The 24,893-nt window shown below is 49.6% G+C and overlaps 1 protein-coding gene across 1 annotated transcript; it reads left to right on the forward strand.

The window, feature by feature from the left end:
• The first annotated feature begins 60 nt into the window (after positions 1-60).
• Positions 61-24,180, forward strand: LOC136949528 (TALPID3 protein-like). Its single transcript, XM_067243841.1, has 5 exons — positions 61-100; positions 713-980; positions 2,724-2,884; positions 3,801-3,879; positions 23,814-24,180. The coding sequence occupies exons 1-5, from the start codon at positions 86-88 to the stop codon at positions 23,966-23,968; spliced, it is 678 nt and encodes a 225-aa protein (XP_067099942.1). The 5' UTR covers positions 61-85; the 3' UTR covers positions 23,969-24,180.
• The last annotated feature ends 713 nt before the right edge of the window (positions 24,181-24,893 follow it).

Genomic DNA, 24,893 nt, shown 5'->3' on the forward strand with positions numbered 1-24,893 from the left:
ACCTCAGGTGCTACCCCACCGCGACCCCCTGCTCTCTCTGCTGGCTAAGATGGACCATGGGGTGGTCTCCACCCACGCTGGCGCCATGACTCGTCCTGGGGTATGGCACTGTTGGCACTGTTGGCACTGTTGGCACTGTACCTGGCTGAGGCCTGGGGGCAGCTTTGTCTGTTCACAATAACATAACCACATTTGATCCTCCTTGTGCAAAGCCCAGAACAGCAGCGCTGACTGTGTCAGGAGAGGGGCCAGCCGTGGGTAGAAGTCAGGCGGTTGCTTTGCCAAGGGCTGAAAGCGCTCCAAGCCCTTGCTTAGCCCATGGCTAAGAATGCATTATCCTGGGGCTAAGCATAGTGTGAACTAATACAGTATCATGAGCTGACACTCCGTTTGGTCTTGTAATGACACACAGTGACCAGTTGGTGGCAGTGCTGTCACACTTTTACATGTGCATTTACTCGGCATTTACAATTATATTTGTCTCAATAGATTCCAGAATTGACATGATCCTTTCTTATTTGGGGGGGAAAATAATTGTGTAATTGATGAATATGTCTACTAATTTACCATACTCTAGTTTTGCCATACTTCTTTGACCATCCTTGCCATTGTTCCATCAGTGCTCTGTTAATAATCTGAGTATGCAGTGTGGAGTGCAGCATGTGAGGTTCATTAAAGTGTATGTGAACGACCTCTGACCTGTGGTCCCTAGGGTTCCTGGGGGTTGGAGGCAGAAGCTGAGGAGGAGGGCAGTGTGGGAGAGGTGAGCGAGGGTCAGAGACCTAGACTGACTCTGGCAAGAGAGAGGGTCATGACTGGACACTCCCTGTTGGGCCCCAGGACCCGGACTACAGGAAGTAGGATTGATCATCCTCTCAGAACTACAGATCCCAGTAGCGGAGCTGAGGCCAGGACTACGGGGAGTACAGAGACCCAGCAGAGAAGAGGTTTATCTCCAGGCCAGCTCAGCCAGTCTGCAGGTCTGTCCTTGCACCCTCTCTTCAGAGTATGTCTTCTGACTTGTACACACCATCTGTTCTCCACAGTCAGAGATGGGGACTGGCATAGTTTTGGTGGCAGAGCATTTGACAGCAGATCAAGAGGTCAACATCTCCGCTTCCTCCCACTGTACGAAAAGGAAGCCAAAATATCCCGGATACGGGTGCTGCCATCTTGCGCTGGTGATGCTTGGTAGTGGAGCCGCCCGCGGTATCGAATTACCGATCGACAATCGCAAGCACACACTAAACCCTTCTTCTATCGTCAAATAACTAATCAAAAACAAACAACTGTTTTTGTTTTGAATTCACCTCTTTAAAATGTAAATGAAAAAGTAGCTATCTAGGCTAGCTCTAGCTATCTAGGATTTGAGTAACATTAGCTAGGCTAACTAGCTAACCATTTTTAGCTAAATTATAATAACGTTTAGACCCTGCCTGGCCGTGGTAGTTATGCAGGTTACCTGTCTTTAAAATGTGTGCAAGACTGTGGGGCTGATGAACACTTTGTCTTCTTTGATCGAGAAAGCGAAGTGTTTGGCTCCTGTGGTGTTGTTTAACGTGTCTGATAAACACAAGTTAAGTAAACGGATGTGTTGGGCGGCCGCAAAAATATTTGAACAATGCAAGTGGGCCGCCAAGTGGAAAAGGTCGGGAATGGCTGGTCTAGATGATGGTACACATGCCTAACTTCAGACTGGTGATGTTCCTGACATCATGCACGCTCCTCACAGTCATGATCTCTATAGTTATGAATGAGCCGTGGGGCTGGAAAGGGCATACCAGTTCTCCTCACGCTATCGCAAAACACCTCATCTCTCAGTGGTCGACACTCTCTGTTAGTTTTCTTTAGCTAAAAGAAATACTCCCGACTCTAGCACCCACTAAATGGAAAACATTGAGATGGACGCTCAAATATTGACTTAGCAGTTGAAACAGCAACATGTGACGGTGTTTCAGGCCGTGTTGTTATTAGTTTCTGCTCCTCAGACAGAGAGGCCGAGACAGGCGGCCCCTCACAGCCCCAGACCCCAGAGCAGCCCCTCCCCCATCCCCACTCATGTCCCGGGCCAAAACCAATATTTACCCAGCGCCAGAATCTACCCTGCTCGGGATAAAAAGACCCCTATGTTGCTGGGAGACCAGAGAGGGGAAAACTTTGCAGGCAGGAAGGAGAGACAGGAGAGTATTAATGACAGGACGAGAAGAGAGGGAGGAGGAGGGGGGGGGGGCACAAGCAGATTTGTACAGTTCAACTAGATTAGAACAACTCCAACCAAGGATGCTGCTTTACTGACTGTCCAGACTGAGAACAGTTACTATATCACTGAGCCGACACACACACACACACCCTGTAACCAAGGTCTCCCTTTGTTGTGGCACAGCCAGAAACTAGTCTGAAGTCTGTGTTTGGCCTGTGCAGGCTGGTGTTGTTGGGTCTGTGTGTCAGTTGGTAGTGGTTTAATCCTTAAAGTAGGGGTGTGGTGGGAGAGTTGTGGTCTGGACAGACCGTGATTCCCTACACACAGTTGTGGGTTGGGATACTTAGAAACATAATGAGTGTTGTCATTTCTCAGATATATAACTTTATAATAACAGGTATTATCTGAGGTGGTCTTGTGGACGCTAAAATGAAAGTAGTTCTTCTTCAGGAAGAAAAGTGTTCTGTTTTCCTTGGTATACAGATTCAAGATTTAACCAGCTTTATTGTCCCTGGGTGTTCAGATCTGACAGAGCTGAGTCTGGGAGACACCCGCCAGGGTCCAGTCACAATTGCAGATCTGGGAGTCGAACCTGTGATGCCAACCCGGACCTCCCACTTCCACACTGACTCCTCCCACTCTCCGCCCCCTCAGATACAAGACATCACCCCACTAGGAGCTCAGGTGAGATGCAGATAAAGAAGGGAAACATAGAAATCATATAAGAGGTTTGTGTGTGTCTGTGTCATACTATTTTTAGATTAGAGTGCCTAGAGTCAAATGGGGTGTTTTTGGGAGCAAATGAGTTGCACTACGTCATACTGCAACCACCAGGAACCGATAGCGTACGTGTGTGTCATGTTGACCGTGGGAAGTGTTCTGGGACACACGTTTCCCCTCAAGGCAGGTAGGCTGATGGATCCATTACTGTTAGAGGGAGACGTCCTCTTCAGCAGAGCCAGTCAGCTGTGAGAGTGTGAAACCAGCTCCTGGGAGTTATACAGTCAAATACAGCCTTGCTCAAATAAAGCCCAGATGTTCTCTAGCTGTCTGTGTGTCAATGTGTGTGTCTGTGTGTGTGTCAGTGTGTGTGTCTGTGTGTGTGTGTGTGTGTGTCAGTGTGTGTGTCGATGTGTGTGTGTCTGTGTGTGTGTGTCTGTGTGTGTGTCTGTGTGTGTGTCTGTGTGTGTGTCTGTGTGTGTGTGTCTGTGTGTGTGTCAGTGTGTGTGTCTGTGTGTGTGTCTGTGTGTGTGTCAGTGTGTGTGTCTGTGTGTGTGTGTCCTAGTCAGCTTGCCCATGTTAATAGCTCAGCTGGATACTCTGTCCCCTCCTCGCTGTCTTTAGCTGTGTGTTGACACACATGAAGCTTCCATTAGCTGACCCCACGTCCTGATGTTGGCTCGTTTGGGTGTGAGGGATTTAAACTAGCGACGGAGACCAGAGAACAATGGGGCTTACGTGATGTTTGTCCCACTTCCTTCCTCTGCTTTAAGTTATCATCTAATCCCCACGCATACAGTGTCTGTTCATACATCTCTTTCTTGCCTCTCTCCAATACTCATTCCTCTTTTTTGGGTCTTTTTCCTCTCCTCTCCTCCAGGCAGCTGATTGGTTCTCTGTTTCTACGGACAGGCCAGCTCCTATCCTCGTGAGGCAGAGGTCCCAGGAGACTCACTCAGGTATGGACCGTCCCCACGGCAACCTCTCCTCCGCCCGGCCTCCTCTCCCCGCTCCTCCTCGCATCCCTCTCCCTCCTCCCGCTCTTCTCTTCCTCCTCCTCCGTCTGTGGCTCCTACGGTGTTCGCCACTAGATGGCACTGTTTCAGCGCGGCAGGATCCCTCTCGTCGGGCGGCCTCTCCCTCCCGCAGTCTTCTTCTCCTCTTTTGTCTCGGCGTCAGGCTGCAGCAGACCTCAGGGGTGAAGTCATCCCGGCTGATCCCATCCCTTATTCTCAGAGGGGAGCCGCAGGGCTCTCGGTAGTGTGCAGTCAGCAGAGTAGAGGCCAGGGAGGGAGCGCAGTCAGGGCCTGGACACACCTCAGTGACACACACATGAAGCTAGCTCAGCATGGGTGGAGGGGAGGGAGCGGGGGAGGCTGGGGAGGGGAGAAAGGGGAAGGCTGGGGAGGAGGGGGGGGGAGTGGGATGCGGTGAGGGCGGGGGGGGGAGGTGAGGCAGGGGAGGGTAGGCTAGAAGGGACGGCAGGGGAGAGAGGAGAGGAGAAAACAAGTGGGACTATCTCCCAGCCCTGCTCCTGCGAGCCAGCTGCTGAGAACGCCTTCATCTCCCCCTCCTGTGCTGTGCTATTATGTGAGAGGACGTCCATGCCACACTGGTCCCCACCGTGGCAACGGACACCGTCTCCAGACTGCTGACCCCAGCCCTCTCTGCTGTGGAGATCTCTCCACCTGACCCCCCATCCCCCTGCAGTCACGCAAGGCTGGACATGCACATACGTACATAACTTCCCCAGATACCCAGGGCTACCTGATAAACACACACACTCGCCCTTCATATCCGCCTGTGACTTCGCTGTTTAAACGATTCTGTCCAGCTTAGCGTGTCTCTGGATCTGTCTCCCCGGCATTTCCATTTAATCAGGAAGGCCAGACACCTACAGCCTCGGGCTGTGCCTCGCCAATTAATTGTGTTTTGATATTGCAAGCTATTTTAATGTGACATCGCTTTTGGTGTGTCACTGCATAGCTCGGAGTCGGAACTCCTCTCCTCTACCTTCTCTTCCGCCACCTCTTTCCCTCCCCCTCCTACTGTGCCTCCTTCTCATCTTCCTCCACCTCCCTTTCTCATTCTTTATATCCTACAGTTGACCTCTGTACCGGTGCGATGAAAGCAAGATTTCCCAGTTTGGTCAGGTTAAATTATTCTGACGTCTCTCTCTCTCCTCATCTCTCTCTCTCCTACTCTCCCAGCTGTCTGCTAGCCCGAGCACTTGTTGGTGGTAATCAGGCTCAGCCTGAACAGAGAGAAAGGGACAAGTGATGCTAGTACTGCTAACATGATTATGTTACCACTCAATTACTGAGCGACTCTCTTAACACACCGTCCTCTCCTTCTGCAAACTAGTTTACACTCACCCAACACAGCTGCAGAGGGGTTTGTGTGTGTGTGTGTGTGTGTGTGAATGAGGGGGGGGGGTCAGAGAGAGAGCCATTCATTAGCTGGATGAATTAGGAACTGTTTGAAGGTATTGTAAAGCCATTGCCTTTTAAGAAACTGATTGTGTGTGTATTGAAACAGCCTAACAAAAGAGCTAAGTTCTCTTTATCTTGCATAAAGCCCAAGCTAGTAGTAGCTCCTTCAGTGCTCTGGCCAAGCCAGGCTTCGCTGACTTATTCTCTATCCTCGTCACGTAGTCTGTTCCATCAGAGTAGAGGTGACTTTATGTTGTGGTACGTTTGTTTTGTGTTTGGGCTTCTCTTGGCCAGTTAAACCGAGATCATCCCTGTGCGTTTGGGCCATCATTCACCTCCCTTCCCAAGACACGTCTGCTGTGAGGTGGTTACAGGGGGTCAAACCTCCAGCATCAATCTCGTTTACAAGCCTCTAAATAAGTCTTGCGCAACCCCTGCCCGCAGTATATACTAGACGCTATAATACATTCTGCGCAGAACAGTTTCATATAACCTGCCTGCTTGCCTGTGAGATGGTATTTACAGTCCTGTGTGCCACTTTCAGTGTTTTGCTGCCTGACGTCTGGCTATAACTCACCCTCCACTCAGCATGCTGACCTGGCCCCATAAAGAGGTTGTTATTGTAGACCCACACTGTGACTGCAGGGCCCTGGTGGGGGCCCACCATATATGGAAATATGTCCTTAAAGGGGCACTTTACCCAGCCCACCATGCATATCATGTTAACATAGATAATTAGTTGGTTGGTTTGGAACTTAAGAAATGTGACGTAAACAGCTTTTTGCTTTACGTTCTTACCCACCAACCGATTATACTTTGTCCTATGCATGCTGGATTGACTGAGAACATAAAACAAATGTGCTGTTTATGTAACATTGTGAAGTTCTAATCTAAACCATCCAAACAATGATGTACATGTTAACATGATATTTGAGATGACTTCACTTGACCTGAGTGATTCAGCGAAGCTGAATTTGTAATGGACTGGAAGAGCTGCCAGACTATACTACACTCTGAAATCGCTGGTCTGGTTACAAAACTGTTTATTTAACTTTGCATTTCAGATCAAGCTGTATGGAAATGCGTCTGTGCGTCTAGCTCTGTGATTCAGTCCAGGGCTGGCTACATGAGCTACTAGTCCTGACTTGTAGAGCATAATCATACAGTTTACACTGAATCAGGTGGACTGTTATTATATTTCTCGGTCTGTATACAGTAGGGAAATGTGACTTCCAGTTCCTCTGCCACCCAGGCCAGGGTCAGGGTGCCCCCTGGAGGTCATCCTTTCTCACGACCGCCAGGGTGACCAGGGGCTCGTGGTCCTTCCTGAGAGGCCGACACTCCAGTCAGAGCAGAGCTGAAGCATTCTATTCATGGGAAAGGGGAACTCATGAGAGAGCCTGTGACGTAGTATTTCCCTCTAACATCACAGCCTGTTTAGGTACATTTGGACATGAAACGACCCTTACAGTCTGATCCTGTGCAACAACAGAGCTGGGTATTAACAGGAGGAAGTGAGTGCTGTTTGAGTAGAGCGGGTTGTGCTTGATTCCCTGGCGTGGACAGCACAGTGATATCTCATAGGCCTGAGGCTTTGCCGCGGTTCTTGTTTTTGTAGCATCAAAACCTGGGGGTGAATCGTGTAAATGGGTCTTTTCTGTGGCGCCCCTGTTGTCCCCTAACTCTGAGGCCCCGGGGCTGAGTAGCCTCGGGCTCAACACTGGCCTGTCTGTCTGGAAGCAGGACACACTGTGTTTTTAGGGAGTGGGGGGTTGTGTGTGTGTGTGTGTGTGTGTGTGTGTGTGTGTGTGTGTGTGTGTGTGTGTGTGTGTGTGTGTGTGTGTGTGTGTGTGTGTGTGTGTGTGTGTGTGTGTGTGTGTGTGTGTGTGTGTGTGTGTGTGTGTGTGTGTGTGTGTGTGTGTGTGTGTGCGTAAAGAGCGGGAGGTCCCCCCATTTCCCCTACCTCACTCTCAATCCCTCTCCTCTCTCTCCCTGCCCCCCCCCCTTTCCCCCTCTCCTCCCTCCTCACTCTTCTCTCCTCATTAACAGTAGTGTACAGTCCCAGGTCTACCATTCCCTTCAGAGGGTCCACAAGAAGTGAGCTGTTTCCAAGATGGTGCTTTCACACACTGTGAAAGTCAGGGTTCTCCAGGAGGTTGGTTTTCTCAGACTGCCTCGTGAGAGCTGTACTCCTCCTTATCTGGCTGACTCCTTCACCACAAACTCCTTCTTTCCCTCTCTTCTTTCTCCTGGGAATCAGACTCCTCCCTCTCTGCCTCCTCGCCCTCTTCTTCCTCCTCTTCGAGGTAGCTGACAGTCGGGTGTGCTGTCGTCTCCTGGTAACGGCCCTCATCTGTCCACAGCACAGCAAGAGCAGGAGCTACAAGTGGTTAGATCACAAGATACAATGGAACATGGTTACAAATGCTACTGTGTCATTGAGTTCATTTGTTGCAGGAACTGCTTGCACTGAAAAGTAGCTGACTTTACATTGAATATAGAGGCACACAAGCCTTTCCTTTTCTCTGCTGTCTTGTCTTGGAAATAGGTTTGCTCATTGATATCTCTGATTGTTGGATGAGGCCTGTTTCTGCTTTTTGTGAGCTGAGAGCTGTTCCACAAGCAGCCGGTATGTCTGTCTGTCAGTCCTGTCCTGGGGGAGTGCAACCCAGCAGGCCAACAGCCAGTCTTAGCTAAAGCAAACAAACACTGGATATTTAGACAGTGTTTGCCTCTGCTGTGACAGGGTGTGTGTGTGTGTGTGTGTGTGTGTGTGTGTGTGTGTGTGTGTGTGTGTGTGTGTGTGTGTGTGTGTGTGTGTGTGTGTGTGTGTGTGTGTGTGTGTGTGCGTGTGTGTGTGTGTGTGCGTGTGTGTGTGTGTGCTTGTGGATGCATGCGTGCGTGTGTTTGTGTCAGGTCTCCCAGGGAGCATGAGTGTGTACGTGTGTGTGTTTGCAGCAGAGATGGGACCAGATTATTTACTTTGAGTGGAGTACATGTCTGCCCTCTCCAGTCTGAGGGGGAAGATTGACAAGTTAAGTGCATTCTTTTAAACAACTCTCTCTGCTGGCTTATAGCCAAGACTTAATAACCTTTAGTTGTATAAATAAACAACATGGATGCCATTCTCTGAAATGTGCGTAACTGACTATTTCCCCAAAAGCAAGCCTGTTTCCCCACAGTTTCCTAGATACTGGCTGGTGTGAAAAGGCAGCTTACAAGCTGATACGAATGTGTAACAACCATGGCTAAGCCTTGTAGGGGTGACTTTGCTCTTTGTTTGGACCATCCTATCCTCCTGGAGAACCAGCCACAGCGCTTGCTGTGTCATTGGATATGTTTTTCAGTGCTGGCGAGCCTCCTTGGACGGACAGACATAAAGCATAAAGAAAGCTAGGCAGACAGGGTAGGGAATCATAGCGCCATGCAGGCACACCGACTGGGGAGACAGTTGGGATGGGCAGTGATGGCCATAGGGGGGATTAGGCAGTGTTTGTCTGGGAGCAGGAAGTGGGGTAACAATAATCCAGTCCTCTGCTAAACCAACAGGAGAGAAGCTTGGTCTCTTTGTCCCCCATCCTCCTCCCCCCTCTTCTCCTTCTCCCCCGCTGTGCTGGACAGAGAGGACCAGTGCTCTGGAATAACACCCTGAATAAACAGGCCTGGGCCCCGGGAACACACACAACACCTCCCCCCCTGCCATGTAGGGTTCCGTTTGACTCTTCCGTGAGAGGGTCATAGCAGGTACTTAAATATATTTGTGCTCCTAAGCTTTATCAGATTATCTGTGGCTATATTGAATTTGAATCCGACCATGATGTTCTCACACACACACACACAAGTACCACGGATACATACACAGTCACACACATTCACACATGTACTGTACACATTCTCCCTTCTCTATCTTCCTCTCGCTCGCTCTCACACACACACTTATACACACAGAAATAGTTTTGTCTGACCTCAGCTGTGTAGAGCAGCTGGACAATGGACATGCTTGTTCGACTACAGGCCCCGCAGTTATATAAAAGCCAACACACCACAACACAACGCAGCCCTCACGAGATCCTGGTTTAGAAATATTATCGGCTCTCGGAGAGGAGAGACGGAGGGAGGGGGAGAAGGAAAATGTGCCCACATAACTTTGTCTGTGTCATGGACCTAACAAGTAAGGATCCCTGGAAGATGGGGGGGGGGGGTACGTGTTCATGGATGTTTATGTTTAGTTCTCCAGCCGATTGGTCAGAAGCTGATTCTGTCGCTGAGAGGCTGTTGACTAAAATCCATGTTGTTGTACATTCATCATGGTCGTGTCCCCCAATCAGTGGAGCGGTAAGGAGCTGGAGAAAATGTTAGGGCAAGCTGGCTGAGCAGGGTTGAGGCAGGTAGCTTGCAGGGTTGATCTGGGTTGAGGCAGGTAGCTTGCAGGGTTGATCTGGGTTGAGGCAGGTAGCTTGTAGGGTTGATATGGGTTGAGGCAGGGCTGCAGTGACTAGTTGGGTGGAAACAGTACGGTGAAATGTCCAGAGTGGATTTGGCATTTCTTTGGCCTCAATTCTTCACTCCTGTCTCCTGGAGAAAGACTCTCCTTCTAAATGGCTGTTGTGACAGGCATGGGCAGCGACATGCCCTCGTGTGTGTGTGTGTGTGTGTGTGTGTGTGTGTGTGTGTGTGTGTGTGTGTGTGTGTGTGTGTGTGTGTGTGTGTGTGTGTGTGTGTGTGTGTGTGTGTGTGTGTGTGTGTGTGTGTGTGTGTGTGTGTGTGTGTGTGTGTGTGTGTGTGTGTGTGTGTGTGAGTGCGTTTATCGCATTTTCCTCTGTGGCGGTGGATCACACGATGACTCGTTAACCCGAGGGGATGTCGAGCAACACGACGGCTCCGAGTCGTGTGTTCACGCTCACGCTCCGCTGGGTTCTCCGCCGGTCATGTGACCTGGAGGCAACGCATCACCAGGTCACACAGCGGTCAGGATCCTGGGTGTCGTGGTCGCAGCCTGACCTCTTCTGAGACACTAACACATGCGCCCTTTTCAAACACACGCTGCTGATGGGACTTGTTGAGTCACGTTGAATACTGTTTATGTGTTCGGAGTTCAGTGGAAGACTGCGGTTTGGACGTCTGGATGTTGCTGACACACAAGTGGCCCTACGAAGAGACTTGCCGGGATGTTGATCCGTTTGCTGAACAGCACTTGAGCCATTTCTCTGCGTACGTAGGGTATGGTTTGAAGCTTTTGTGTTCTAACCAGGAGAAACATGGATTCGACTCACCCTCTCTCTCCAAAAAAATAAATAAAATGTTTCTACATCTTGGTCGTGTTGAAGTGGTTTTTAGTATTCTCTAGAGTATTTATCATCGTCATCTGGTCTAGAGGCACACCCTAGTCTGGAGGAAACCCAAACATATCGGCTCCACATAAGAGATATGAGGCTAATAAACCAGAGGGGGCGCGCCCTGCGTTCAAATAAAACACTATAAAGATATAATAAGCTCCAACAATCAACCTAGAGGTTCACCATGCCATGCAGTTTCACCAAACACTCACACATATGGTCTCTCCTTATAGCTCAGGCTGAAATATTAGCGATGGGCCCATAGAAATGGACTGCGTGCTTGTACGTTCACACGAGTGAGAGCCGTCTCACACCAGCCAGTTGGTCAGTGTTGGCAGCCGTCCGCATGGCTAAGCTGGCTCCTGGAGTTATATTTAGGTCATGTCTCCGTGTCTGTTGGAGCTGGTCCCCAAGTCATTAAAGAGGAGGTCTGGCTTGCAACTCGCTTCCCCTGGGTCCAGGCAGGAAGTTCACTTGGGATAGATCCTGGAATGACCAGGAGGACAGAATGACGAGCCCGATCTTTTAGAGTTTCCGCTTCTAATCTCATTCTGCCGTCTCTTCAGTTTGGCCCGTTTTACGGTCCCCACAGTAACCCTGCGTTTTCATGTACTGTAGCAAATCAGCGAGAGAATACACCCCCCCCCCCCCCCCCCTCCACCGCCCCAGGGCCAGGAACGGCAGCTCCTCACCAGGCTGCCCCCGGGTTATTGAAGAGGAGGGTGGAAGGGATATGAGATAACCATTCAGCCACAGCTGCATGGCCTTGTCCAAGTTAACTGAGAACAGCTGCTGAGGGCTGAGAAGGGAAAAGAAAGAGAATGTTCTAGCTCAAACGCCAGGCATTCCTAATCTCTCCACCAGCCCAGCCCTGCCTTGCCTAGCCTGTCCGAATTGTTTTATTATGTCTTCCATGGTTTCCATGGTGTGTTTGAAGTTGTCTCCACTCTCTATGATGGTGTCTGTTCAGCACATAACTAGAGTAGCCTGGATCACTTCATGTCAACAGACTAGCTAAATTATCAGTCACGCCAAGATTCAAACAGTCTTGGCTAGTTCAGCAACTGTAGCTGTGTTCTGTCGTCCACAGCAATGGGAGCGTCTCAGCTAGCCTCTCCTCAGCTAAGCCTGTAGGGATGTTTAGCTCAGCTAGCGCTGATGGCTAAAGCAGAGATGTTGGCCCCTGTAGCGTGTCAGATCTACAGTAGACCAGGCCAGCTGTGGGGTGAGAAGGTAGAGCTGGATTTAACAGGCTGGCTGTTAACTGATGGCTGCACTAGCAGATAGGTCAGAGGGTTCTTACACACATGCTATCCATTTTACCCCGAATCCTCACATCAGCGATGGTTCCTAAATCACGTTGAAATCACAAAAAAAAAAATGAAGGTGGAATGACAAACTATATGGCCGAGATTGTGATATGTGAATCTGTTTTTTGTTGTTGTTTTTTTTACATGCTCCAACCGACTGAACAGCAGTCTTTCTCTCTCTCTCCCTTTCTCTCTCTCTTTCTCTCTCTTTTTCTCTCTCTTTTTCTCTCTCTTTTTCTCTCTCTCTCTCTCTCTCTCTCTCTCTCTCTCTCATGCCTTCTGCTGTGTGATGCTCGGTGAGATATAGTTGCTGTCCCAGATGGGCAGGAAGCGTCAGTGAAACTCTAGCCTCTTGTTATTGAGGGTGCTTGTGTGTAGACGTGGTTATAAGGAAATGCACACATATGCGCATACTTGTCTTGCTAGTCCTCACCTCTTCACCCCTGGCTCTCCATTTGGGGAAAGGCTGAGTCCGGCTGGCTCTTCCCCAGGCCTGAGGGCCTTTGATCAGGCTGGCGGGGGACAGACAGGCTCCTGGGTGCTAAGCCACGCGCCAAAGGGACAAGAGGGCCGAGGGGCCTGCTTTCACAGGTGGAGGGGTGGGGGGGCGAGAGTGGGGGGGGGGGGGGGGGCAGGGTCTAATGGCGAAGCTCCTCTTTCACACACACACACACACTCTCGCACACACACCTCTCCTCTTACAGCTACTCACCCCGGTGTGTGTTTGAAGTCGCCGACTGACCACTCCCCTGGGTGCAGAGACGGACAGATGTGTACGTCAAGAAGATTACCAGCCAATATGGCCGCCCTCCTGTGGGAGCCTCGGAAGGCGTTTGATGGGTTAGGAATCTGACAGCAGTAGCTGTCTGAGGGTGGAGGGCTGGTAGTCTGCTGCCCGGACACACTGATGGGCTCTCAGCAGCTGCTGAAGACAGGAAGCACCACTGGGTCACTTCAAACAGAAGCCCGGTCAGATTAAACTGGAGGCCTAAACTGTTGAATGGTCTCTTCTGCCCATATGCATTCATTTTAAGGGGTATCTCTCTTTGCTTCTGTCTTTGCTTTTCTGTATTGCTCCTTCTCTTTCTGAGTCGGTCTGTCTTCCTGTCTTTTCCCTCCTGGGACAGGGTGGTGAGCCTGTCTTCAGACTTCCTGGCTGGATGGTTGGGTAACATGGAGGTTTCTGTCCTGACATCACATATCCTGGTTTAACCTCAGACTCCTTAGTCCTGTCCTCTGTTGCCTGTCAGCCTCTACTTTGTCAGTCTCTACACTTTAGATCTGTGTGTGCGTGTGTGTGTGTGAGGGGGGGGTTTGTTCCAGTGAAGCTCCTGTGTTTTACAGAGTATTTTCCTTTTGTCCTGATCGGGCCTGCTGCTCTCCTCATCTGGTTTCCATCAAGGATACTTTAGCTCCCGGCCAAACCCCCCTGCCCACTCACACACACACACACTCCAGGAAGCACTTTCAGACCCCAACCTTCTATCAAAGCTCTCTCTCTCCCTCTCCCTCTCTCACACACACAGTTCAGATATGCCAGCATCTTGAATCTATCATCATTGTCTTTAGCAGCCTCCCTTGCTCTGCTTGTGGACTAGTACGTGTGTTTCTGGACCAGTCTCGCACACAGGCCCTGTCCAGAATGTAGGCAATTGGAGGGTCATGGGATTGTTTCTGGACTGAGTCATCTCCAGTTCACTGAGCCAACTCACTGGCTCAGTGAACGGTCAGTCTGATCATGTACACCCTCCCTTTTTCTTATTTATTTTATTTTATTGAGAAATGTAGCCTCAATGTTGTCGTTAGGCCAAGTTCTAGCCTTGTTCCATGGTAGCTATGTAGCATTCTGTCTGTGTGATGATCAAAACCGCTGAAAGTCAGCCATGGTTTAAACCAACTTGGCAAACAACTGAAAGAACATTTATTTCACTCTCTAAATCTGTCAAAAGGCAATACCCACCTCTTTATAAATGGCATTTTAAGTCTTGTAGTGACAGCCTGGCAAGTAGACAGACAGACAGGCAGGCAGGTAGACAGGCTGTCAGGGAGCCAGAGAGCCAGCAGTGTTGGCAGATGGTATTTCCATGTTGGGCAACATGCCCGTGAGCCTCTTTGACCTCCTCTGCCTCACAAACATGCTCTGATCTGGGCTACGATACAGGGGCCTGGGCTCCATCATTTTTTGAAAACCCTGGAACACCAAACTGTGAGTGCCATCTCACCTTCTGTCACTATGACTACAAGTCCCAGGTCCTCCCCATCTGTCATTTCCTAGTTAGGGTCCAATGACAGTCTGAGGTTCAGTTCAACATCTGGTGTTCCGAGGCGGAGGAGTGGGGAGTACGGCAGGCAGGTAGGGTCAGATGTCCTACAAACCCAAATACCCAGAGACCTGGAAACTCTGCCAGCTGTGCAGCCCCAGCTGCTGTCTTGGTCCTTAATATTGTGTGCTGTATGGAGTTTATTTCGTAGGGGGGGATTCAAACCTGTGTCCTGTTAATCTGCAGTCAAATGCTCTACCGCTGAGCTGTTTTAGATGGTCTGTGTTCATGCCAGAGTCGTAGTTGCAGACTGCTTAGATCACTCTTTTGGCTAGTCTGTAGATTTTGTGTGTGAAAGCCAAAACTCAAACATGTCAACTCCGTTGGTCACAGTTGTAGCTGTGCTGGTGTAAGCTGCAGAGTTCAATAAAACATCCCTGAAAGATGGTAGAAGATACGTGACTAGTGTTGACATGGAACCAGATGCTTGGTGTGGTTCCAACCGGGCCTCCTGGCCACTTGTTCCCTTCGAATGTGATCTATAGTATTAGAGAGCTGTGTCAGATCTGCTCTCCTAATCATCTCCAGCCAGGCGTCCCTGTCCACAGCATCCACTCCAGAGGAGATCATCTCCAGAGGGGCCCAGGATGTTTGACTCAGTGGCACTCTGTCAGATTAGATGCTTGAGCTGCACTGTGGTCCGTTGATAAGGCTGTTCAAACACTCTGTGTGTGTGTGTGTGTGTGTGTGTGTGTGTGTCTGTGGTGGGGGTGTTTGCCCTCCACAGCTGGCCAAGTAGCATCATTAAGTAAAGATCATTCTTACTGGCTTCAAAGGGGTTATTTGCTATGAATTCCCCCCCCCCCCCCCCCCCCCCCCAAAAAAAACTTTTCCATTTAAAATCATTGAAAGATATTGACCCATCCTAAGGACGCTTTTGAACGAGTGCAGGTGGAAAGTAAAAAGAGCTCGATTAGCATGTGTCTGGAGGAGGATTGGCTTAGCATTTCGTTCCATCTTCAATTGTGTCTTCTCTCCTGTGTGTGTGAGTGTGCCTCCTTTCTGTTTCAAGATGGGTCTTTCTCAAGGACCATGGGATTCTCCAGGGATGGGCAACCCACTTAAAATAGGCTAAATATAACCTCTCCCTCTCGCAGGGGTCTTCCGGATGGGGGCTTGTGTGTGTGTGTGTGTGTGTGTGTGTGTGTGTAGGGGACTGGTTCCAGACCACCCCTCCACAGTATAATGAAGTGGAACAAAGCCCTAGTTAAGGGCAGGGTGGTGGCCACCTCAGAGACCACTGGGAATTTCGACCCTTTGCTTTCATGTTTGGGGTCTAGGATAGGTCACTATCCTGTGGCCTCATTCTTGTTGCCTCGGGTTGTACAGTTGTTGGGCGGTGAGGCTCGTGCACCAAGGTGTTGGATGTTAAACTGGCTTCCAATACCACAGAAAGGTCTGCTGAAGTTATGGAAAACCCACAAATGATACACTCTTATATGGTTCTGGCTGTGGTATCAGAAGCTATTTGGAGTCTCTCGCTAACACAATTGGCTTCTGGCTGTCAGAAGCTGTTTTAGCAGGTCTGTTTGTGAGGAGGCTGGTGAGGTAGTGGTTCAGATGGGATCTCTCCTAATGAAGAATGCTTACACATGTCTCAGTTGTAGCTGACCCAACACTGACCTGCCCTTACTACCCTCCCTCTTACGCGCTCTACTCTCAATCTCTCTCCCCTCTCTATTCGCCTCTCTCTTTCTCTGTACTCTCAATCTACCTCTCCCCCCACCCCTCTCTCTCTGTCTTTCTCTCAGGTCTTTTCTCTTTGACCTTTCATACAGTTCTCTGAGCTGTGGATGAGGGTTTTCTTTTTTCTCTTCTCTTTCCTCTCTCTTTGCCTGACCCAGCCACCAGGTCCAGAGATGAAAAGCCCATTGAGATTCCTCCTTCTTCCTTCCCTTGCTTCTTTTGAGAGATAGAAAGAAGGGATGAAAGGCGTGTTCAAGCCTAATGTAAATCCCTCTGTCCCTTGCTGCTAGTCTCTTATACCCACACAGCTGCTTGTCTCCTGCTCAGGGGACTTTCCACTGGGTCCCAACCCCACCACACACAGTTACGTGTGTGTGTGGCAGGGCCCAGAGTTCTCTTTGCCCCCCTGACAAAGGCCGTAACCCCTGACTTTCAATTAGCGACCTCCAGCCCCCTGACCCCGCCCCTATACCCCCCCCCCCCCCCCAGCCCCCCTGGCTGTGCTCCCCATGTAGAGTCTGGGGTTCTGTAGAGGTGTGGGGGGGGGGTCAGGGAAGTCCCTTACAACACAAAGACTCTATCAGCAGCCCATACAGTAGATCCCCTTGGCCAGGAGTGCAGACATGCCGGGTGAAAAACACCCATTCAGCTCTCTGATTGACTCCATTAGTCTTCAGTGGAAAGCAGAGTTTCAGGGTGACCTGGGCTGGCCCCTCAACCCTAGCCCTCCCTGTTGTCTACCTCTTTCCCTGTCCATCACCCCACCCCTCCCAGTGCCCCCATCCCTGCAGCCAAGCCCCATGATGGATACCCAGTGGAGAAGGGCCATCATGTAGTCTCGAGGATGGATGGCAGTGTGGGGTTAGGGTTCCAGACGGGGTTAGGGGAAAGTAAGGGGAGAAAGACTCAACGTCAACATCCAGCTCCGACTCTGGAATGCCGTCTTGGTGTTCATCCTGTCTCCTGACTAGTCTCGTCTCCGCCTTCCTGTTCGACTCCTTTCCCCTTCTGGCCCGGGCCTACACTTCCTCTCTGATTTACTCCCTCTGGTCGGGGTGTACGTAGGCTAAATTGTGAAGTGTACCAGAGAGAGCCCGGGTGAGGAGTCGATCTTCAGAGCCTGTCTGCTCTCTCCTCCAGCCTGGGGAACTTGGCGCTGGCTGGAGCTGCTATGGGGAGGTTCTGCTCTTGGCTGCTCTCGCTACTTTTGTGTTTTTCCACATTTAGCCCTGAGAGAAGCTCCCAGAGCGGGGAGGTATTTTCCAACTGAGGTGCCTGAGGAGGGAGGAGCTGTGGAGCCGGAGAGGGGTGTCATCAGAGATTCGCTGCTTTTTCTTTCCTACCATGATGTACACTCTCTTATCTTTTTCTCTATCCTTTTTTTTCTCTCACTCACGTACTCAACAACGTTTTTGATCCTTTCTCTCTCTCTCTCTCTCTCTCTCTCTCTCTGTCTCTCTCTCTCTCTCTCTGTCTCTCTCTAGGAGTCGTCCTCCACTCAGAGCCCTTCAGGAGCACCTGCAGGGCTCACTTCCCTCCACTCCTCCTCTCTCCAGTCTTTGTTTTGATCCATTTCTATCCACACAGATAAATGCGCTCTTACTTTCTCTTTCTGGATCTTTCTGTTCGCCCTTCTCTCTCCCTTTCTCTGTTAAAAGCAGTGATTGCTCCTGGAGTGCTGGTTGTTTTGATGAAACGTGTGTGTGTGTGTGTTTGCATGGGTTGATGTGTGTGTGAGTGTACATGTATGTTTGTGTGTGACAGCCGTGCCTGCAGGCTGGGTCAGTAGTTCAGTGGTTTCCATAGCCGTGTGTGTCTGTAACACACACAGCTGCAGCCGGATTTGCCCTGCTCTGCTCCTCCCAGCTGAAGCACCAGAGCAGAAGAGGACAGGCTGACACTCCTATCACTCCTATCATACCTCCTGCAGGATCAACAGCCACGTATTGATTGGTTGTCAGTTTCACATGAGATGTGTTTTGATGTTGATTAATTCATGTCTCTTTTCATCAGATGCCCTGCCATCAAGAGGGTTGTTTTGTCAGGTCATTAGAATGTGTTGTTCTCATCTTTTATAGGCATTACATCATCTGTCTAGGTATAAAAAAGGATAAAAAACCGATAGCTAGGGTCTGTCTGAGGGTGTGTCATTCCTTCATTTACTGGGCTTCTCAGAACATTCCAGTGTTCCCTGAATGAATCCAGGTTTGTTTTATTGTTCACTTTATCATTCAGGGCTCTTATTTAAGTACAACCCTCACCAGCTCCAGGAACCATAATCCTGAAAATAAGAGATAAAAAGAGAGAGAGGCGTCAGAATAATTTAAGGAGAAAGGGTGGATGGAGAGAAAGGAGAAAAGCTCTAGTTCTCCCTCACTGCTCTGCCCCTCTCTTTCTTTCTCTTGTCTCTTATCCCCTTACATCCATCTCTTTTTGCCGCCTTCTCTCCCTGTATTTTATTCCCTTTCTCCTCTCTGTCTGTCTAACTGAGCTGGGAGAGAGTGTGTGCTAGTGAGAGACTCTCATCTGTCAGTTCTGCTTTACCGAGAACATGGTGGAAACATTTTTAAGTGTTTGCAGGTGTCCATTGAGGGAAGAGCTGCCTCTGGTGCATGTGTGTGTGTGTGTGTCCGTGTGTGTGTGTGTCCGTGTGTGTGTGTGTCCGTGTGTGTGTCCGTGTGTGTGCGTGTCCGTGTGTGTCCGTGTGTGTGTGTGTCCGTGTGTGTGTGTGTGTATTTATCATTGTCCTGCCTATCTTCCTTCCAGACCTCAGGCCTCATGGCCTTATCTTACTCCACCCCCCCCCCCCCCCCCCGCGCCTCCTCCCAGCTGTCCCGTCTCCCTATGTGAGCATCTCTCTTCTCAGTCTGTAGAAGCCCTGTCTCTCCATCCTCGTCTGTCTAGAGTCCGGCTCTGTAGAAGCCCTGTCTCTCCATCCTCGTCTGTCTAGAGTCCGGCTCTGTAGAAGCCCTGTCTCTCCATCCTCGCCTGTCTAGAGTCCGGCTCTGTAGAAGCCCTGTCTCTCCATCCTCGCCTGTCTAGAGTCCGGCTCTGTAGAAGCCCTGTCTCTCCATCCTCGCCTGTCTAGAGTCCGGCTCTGTAGAAGCCCTGTCTCTCCATCCTCGTCTGTCTAGAGTCCGGCTCTGTAGAAGCCCTGTCTCTCCATCCTCGCCTGTCTAGAGTCCGGCTCTGTAGAAGCCCTGTCTCTCCATCCTCGCGTTTCTAGAGTCCGGCTCTCAACACCTGGCTCCCCTCTGCTCGCAGTCTGAGTTAGATCTGACTGTGGATCAGTTCATCTGTTGTTCCGGTTATCCACAAAGGTCTGGGTTTGTCCAACCAAGAATTAGCCTGTATCATAGCAGAACTTCCCAGCATGCATTAGTAGTGTTCCAGGGAAGGAGAGGAGAGGAGCAGCAGGATGTCTGGATGACAGCAGCAGGATGAAGCGGAGTGAGAGACAGTAAGCTCTGACGTGTTGCCACCTGTCTCAGACGTCTCGGAGGTCACCCCCCCCTCTAATCTGAGCGTGTCACCAGCGTCAGGATGGCGCCTGTATAAATACGGAGAGGATCTGACATCACTGCCGCCGCACCACTGGAAGGATTAACGCCTGTTTGTCTGTTGGGCGTCCGCCACGTTTAGCAACTTTGATCTTTGCTGTAACTGGTTTAATTTTCTTTAAAAATGGTGTGATGTATTTATTACAAGGCTTCAAAGATGCCCTTGAGCTGCTAAGTGGACAGAGAGGGGTACATACGAGAGAGAGGATTTACTGCACGGCATTCTGGGAGCTTCCTGTCCCAGACTCATTCCTCGTCATCAGCAGATAGCTAGCCCGGCTGATAAGACACCACTACCACTGCTGTGGAGGAAACAGGCACACACTGACTGATAGCTCAAATAGCTCATTTTAAAGATAGTGGTCTCTTTGTGTGTCTGTGTGTGTGCGCATGTGTTTGTGTGACTAGTGCGAGTAACACATTTTCGAGATACACGGCTCAACTTTTGGGCTGAGCTATGCTGCTCATTCTGCAAGAGAACATCCTCTCTTATCCTCTAATCAATACTTAAAAGGAGAAAGGGAAAAGAAGGAGGGAAGGAGGAACTGATTCTGGTACGGATCCTCAAAGACTGTCAGAGAAGGGAACTTGTCTGCTTGCAAGAGCTCTGAAACACAACAGCATTAATAAAACATGGGGCTTTTAGTGGGTTTGCTCCTGGAAAGAACAGAACAATGGAGTCTTAATGGAGCCTTGTGTACGCTGACACCATATCCACCTCCCACTATCTGAGACAAAAGCCCTAAACAAACACATCATTCAGAGCATGTACGCCAAATCTATCTTTAGTACCACATTACTGTATTTTAAGGCACGGGGCTTAAGAACACAGAACTTTCCAGAACAGGGGTTTTCAGAGCTTTTACAACAGCTCAGAATTCAATAGTGTATGAAGTAGAAGTTTACAGAATTTCACTGTATTGCAGTTCCATCGGTTATGGAAGCTCTAAATAAAGTAGAAAGTGAACCTGAAGTGGGGTCCAGTGTGATATGTGCTCTAGGTTCAGGAAGCTCTTCAGATTCTCCTGTTGGCTTTGGTTAATTCATTGGTTTTGCTCTGCACACATGCTGAAATCAATTCAGCCTCATTCTCCATTTCTCTGCATACAAGTCTAAGTGAGTTTCTCTTGCAATGAACACTTGTGACACAGCTTTGAGGTTGTTTTCGGAATAGTCGCACATCTATGGTATCACATAGGCTTCCAGCCTTGAACGGCATTCTAAAGGGTTTTTGAAATAAAAACGTGTTTCTCTGCCGTGGCAGGCTGGAGGTCAGAGGGTGGTATTCTTCCTCTACATTCTACCCGTTTTTCATTTTCAGATAACCTTGCTGAAGACTACCCTTTTACAATCGAGGTCCATTCAAGTCTGAACCTGAAATCTCTACAATGGAGAAAGTCATTGAGCATGTAAATGCTCCATTCAGAATTGTAGGACTCTTGGTCCTGAAACTCATGTGAAAGAGTCTGAACCACAGCCGGCCGTGTCAACATCTCCTGTTTCAGCCTGGCCTGGCTGAGGAGGGGCCGTACAGGAAGACAGTTTGGCAGATTGATGTTGGCTATGACATCTGATCAGGCCAATTCTGCTCTGCAAACACTGCATGATTGGATGAGCATTCAGTGGAGTGCTGATGATCAGCCTCTTAAAAGGGAGTCCCCCTTTTAAGACTTTAACTAGTGTGACTAAGATTTTTTTGCTATTACACATCGCTTATGCCCTCATACCATCACTCCCAGCAAGCTCACTTGGGAACTTAGCCGCTAAAGGCTGTTTACTTGTTAATCTATTTTATCATCAGCTTCGGAGTAGTTTTGTCCTCCATTTCTTTCCAGACTCCCACTCTGTGCGTTTCTCTCTCCCTGCTCCCTCCTTCCGAAGCCCCGAGGTGCGTGTGCTGTGTGGCAGGGGGGCCGTGGAGGAGGAACGAGGCCTGACCTCCATCCATCTGCTGCTGTTCTCACAGGCAGCCCTGTGTTCTGCCTTGCAACTCTGTTTTGAAAACACTCTGTCAGTAGGAGAGTCTGGGCCCGGAGAGGGGGAGAGGGGGCACACACACACACACACGGGAAGAGATATACACATTAACACACACATCCAGGGTTGGACACGCACCCTCACAACCAAGAGTGAACACACAAACACACACCCACACATCCAGTGATGGACACACACACTTCCAGGAATGGCTACATACACACTTTTTTCTCTCTTTCATTTACACTCACTTCCACAGTCCCACACAAACACACACCCCTCTAAAAGACCCAGGTCTATAAACACTACCATCTTTCACACCCCTGCCCTGCCCTGGTCTGCTGTGTTTATCCGGCACACTGGAGGTATTCTGTCTGCAGAGATGCACGAGGTGCAGCCACAAGACTCACAGATACCACATTGATTAGCCGGAGCTGGGTTCACCCTGTTAACCATCACTGGGGAAGGAATGGTATCTGACCGTGGAGAGCCCAGCAGTTTTGTTCCCACTGAAGATCTGAGGTTTCCTAGGAACGTTCTGTTTCTGTCCATTGTGTGTCTGTTGAGATAGGATCTTCTGTGGATTCTGTCGGTCAAGTTCACCATCAATAGTTGCCGTGTTTATTTTCTATTTCAAGCTCAAAGGAACCCTTCGGGCTAATAGCACGGAGAGACGACCCATGTTGTCTCTCCCATGGGAATGTCTACCCCTGGGTGGGCAGAAAATAGCCTATGTGTATGTGCGTACAGTATATGTGTGTGTGTGTGTGTGTGTCCATATGGCAAACCCTTGTTTCTGGCCAAACAGGCTTTGAGCCAAGAGGGTGTGTTTGTGTGTGTGTGTGTGATAGGCTTATGACTGTGTGATAGTGTGTGTGTGTGGTAGGCTTATGAGTGTGTGTGTGTGTGTGTGTGTGTGTGTGTGTGTGTGTGTGTGTGTGTGTGTGTGTGTGTGTGTGTGTGTGTGTGTGTGTGTGTGTGTGTGTGTGTGTGTGTGTGTGTGTGTGTGTGTGTGTGTGTGTGTGTGGTAGGTGAACGACTGCGTGGTGTGTGTTAGCGTCCTCCTCGGACAGACCCCTGTCTCTCACCGGCGCTCACAGAGGAGCTGTATGTCATCCACAGACACTCACATGCCAGGCCAAGTCCCCCTGTGGAGCTCAGCGAGGCTGTCTGAGTGGAGCGGAATCCACAGTGTACCCAGGCTGTGATGTGGCCCGCTTCATCTCTTCTGAGAGAGCCATGTGAAAGCTCTCAGTGGGGAGAGAAAGCCTTCCTAAATATAATAACATCTAGAAGGAGTAAAAACATGAACACACACACAGACCAGGCCTTGCATTAATAGAACAGAAGCAGACTAAACATCCCTGTTCTTCAAACGGTGTTTAGAACTAGATAGGTCTTAAAAGGGTAACTAAAATAACAAATATTTAGTGGATCTCTCTGATAACAAGGATGTATTCAACAGGCGTCAGTGGAAGAGAAAGGTCACTTGCGTTGTTATTTTTGGGTGAACTGTCTGTTTAAACAAAGCGTACCACGCCAAACATGTGCGCGTGCGTGTGTGTGTGTGTATGGTGGGTGAGTCACCCTGCAGCGTTACGGGCTGTGCTGTCACTCTTCATCAGTGTCCGTCAGAGAGGCAGTGGGGGGCATCAACAAACACAAACATTTTGATCCATTCTGATGGTAAATAGCCCTCATCCTTTATGCCAGTTTGGCCTTTACTCTTGTCATTTTCACTGCTGGGTAACTGCTAACCTGCTCTTGCCCTGCATCCCTTGTCCCCGGCCCAGCCTCCCATGACGAGGCTGTGTGTATACATTTACAACATTTACATTTAGTCATTTAGCAGACGCTCTTATCCAGAGCGACTTACAGTAAGTACAGGGACATTCCCCCGAGGCAAGTAGGGTGAAGTGCCTTGCCCAAGGACACAACGTCAGTTGGCATGACCGGGAATCGAACTGGCAACCTTCGGATTACTAGCCCGATTCCCTCAACGCTCAGCCATCTGACTCTCCATATATATATGTTTGTATACATATCTCAGGTCTTCTACACCAGCTCTTGCTCACACACACACGTCTCAATACTAATGCTTAGCAGTCTGCCCCCAGCTCCTGTCCCTCCCTGGTGATTAGATAGCATGATGAATCCTTCTGCACTGACAGGAGTAGTTACATTCAGAATGACATCACCTGTTGAAACACAATGTCTTTCTAACCTTCTTGTAACCTTCTTGTAACCCTAACCTCTTCTTCTGTGTTTCAGGGGAGGAGGCCCAGGGAGGCTCCAGGGTGATGGCTGTCCACCTCCCCTCCGCTGGCCTGGAGGAGGAGGAGGAGGAGGTGGAGGAGGAGGCCTCCATCAGCCTCGGTGCTGCAGGAGGAGCAGACTCCAACTCCTCTGGGAACGATGTGTTCTAATGAAGCCACTGATGTCATAGGACCTGCATCTACACTCCCATTCTACTGGCTCTCTACTGGCCTTCTTCTGGCTCTCTACTTTATAGATGTTTGGAGCTCCAGCTACCTGTGGCCTCTTTAGACTAGATGTCTCCAGAGATCAGCCGACCACTCCAGATCCGTGCAGAGATTCCTCCAGCTGTGCCTTTAGAGCCACTAAGATGTTCTGGCATTAATCCACTCTTTGATCTTCCTTGTTTGAATTGTGTTTTACAAATAAAGTTTTTGATATTGTAATAGCTAATACTGTCTTGACCTCAAGAGAATCCGAGCTGTCTAGAGATGGTTTTAGGGAAATTTATAGGGAGTGGGTTTAGTTCAATGGTAGAGCATTGGAGAGCAGATCAACATTCCTCAGGTCCAAATCCCGCTTGAGTCTTCAGATAAAAGCATCTGCTACATGAATACGAAACAAAATCTCCTTCTGATGTGTTGTTTTCAGTTCTGTAAATTCAGACACAATTTCACATGATTACAGATGTACATCTCAGTTATGCTGAGTTATAGAGACTGCTGGGCAGATTACGCGTGCATCTGTGGTTTCAGCTAATGACCCAGTAGCAGGTCTTCCTGGCAGAGCAGACATCCAGTATTGATGATGAGCTGTGCAGCTGTGTAGCATCAGCGATGTTCCATGTCCTCTCTCCCGCACACTGCCCTCAGATATGATGGACCTTGGACAAACACACACACACACACACAGTACCGTTTCACATACACACACACACACACTGTGCTGGATGTGGTTCTGACGGGGGGATATTGAGGTTCGGTGAAAGGATGGCCGAGGAGATGCTGATGAAGGAGGGAGACCGACCATGACAGTCATTCAGTTGAACTTGTTTACCTCTCTCTCTCTCTCTCTCTCTTACACTCTCTCTGTCTG

This window comes from Osmerus mordax, chromosome 9 (genome assembly GCF_038355195.1).
Source record: "Osmerus mordax isolate fOsmMor3 chromosome 9, fOsmMor3.pri, whole genome shotgun sequence".
NCBI classification, from domain to species: Eukaryota; Metazoa; Chordata; class Actinopteri; order Osmeriformes; family Osmeridae; genus Osmerus; species Osmerus mordax.

What these genes read in the sequence shown, in the direction of transcription:
- LOC136949528 (XM_067243841.1), top strand. An exon ending in TCACCCCACTAGGAGCTCAG is followed by an intron (nt 2,885 to 3,800) that starts GTGAGATGCAGA and finishes CCTCTCCTCCAG; the next exon opens with GCAGCTGATTGGTTCTCTGT. An exon ending in GTCCCAGGAGACTCACTCAG is followed by an intron (nt 3,880 to 23,813) that starts GTATGGACCGTC and finishes TCTGTGTTTCAG; the next exon opens with GGGAGGAGGCCCAGGGAGGC.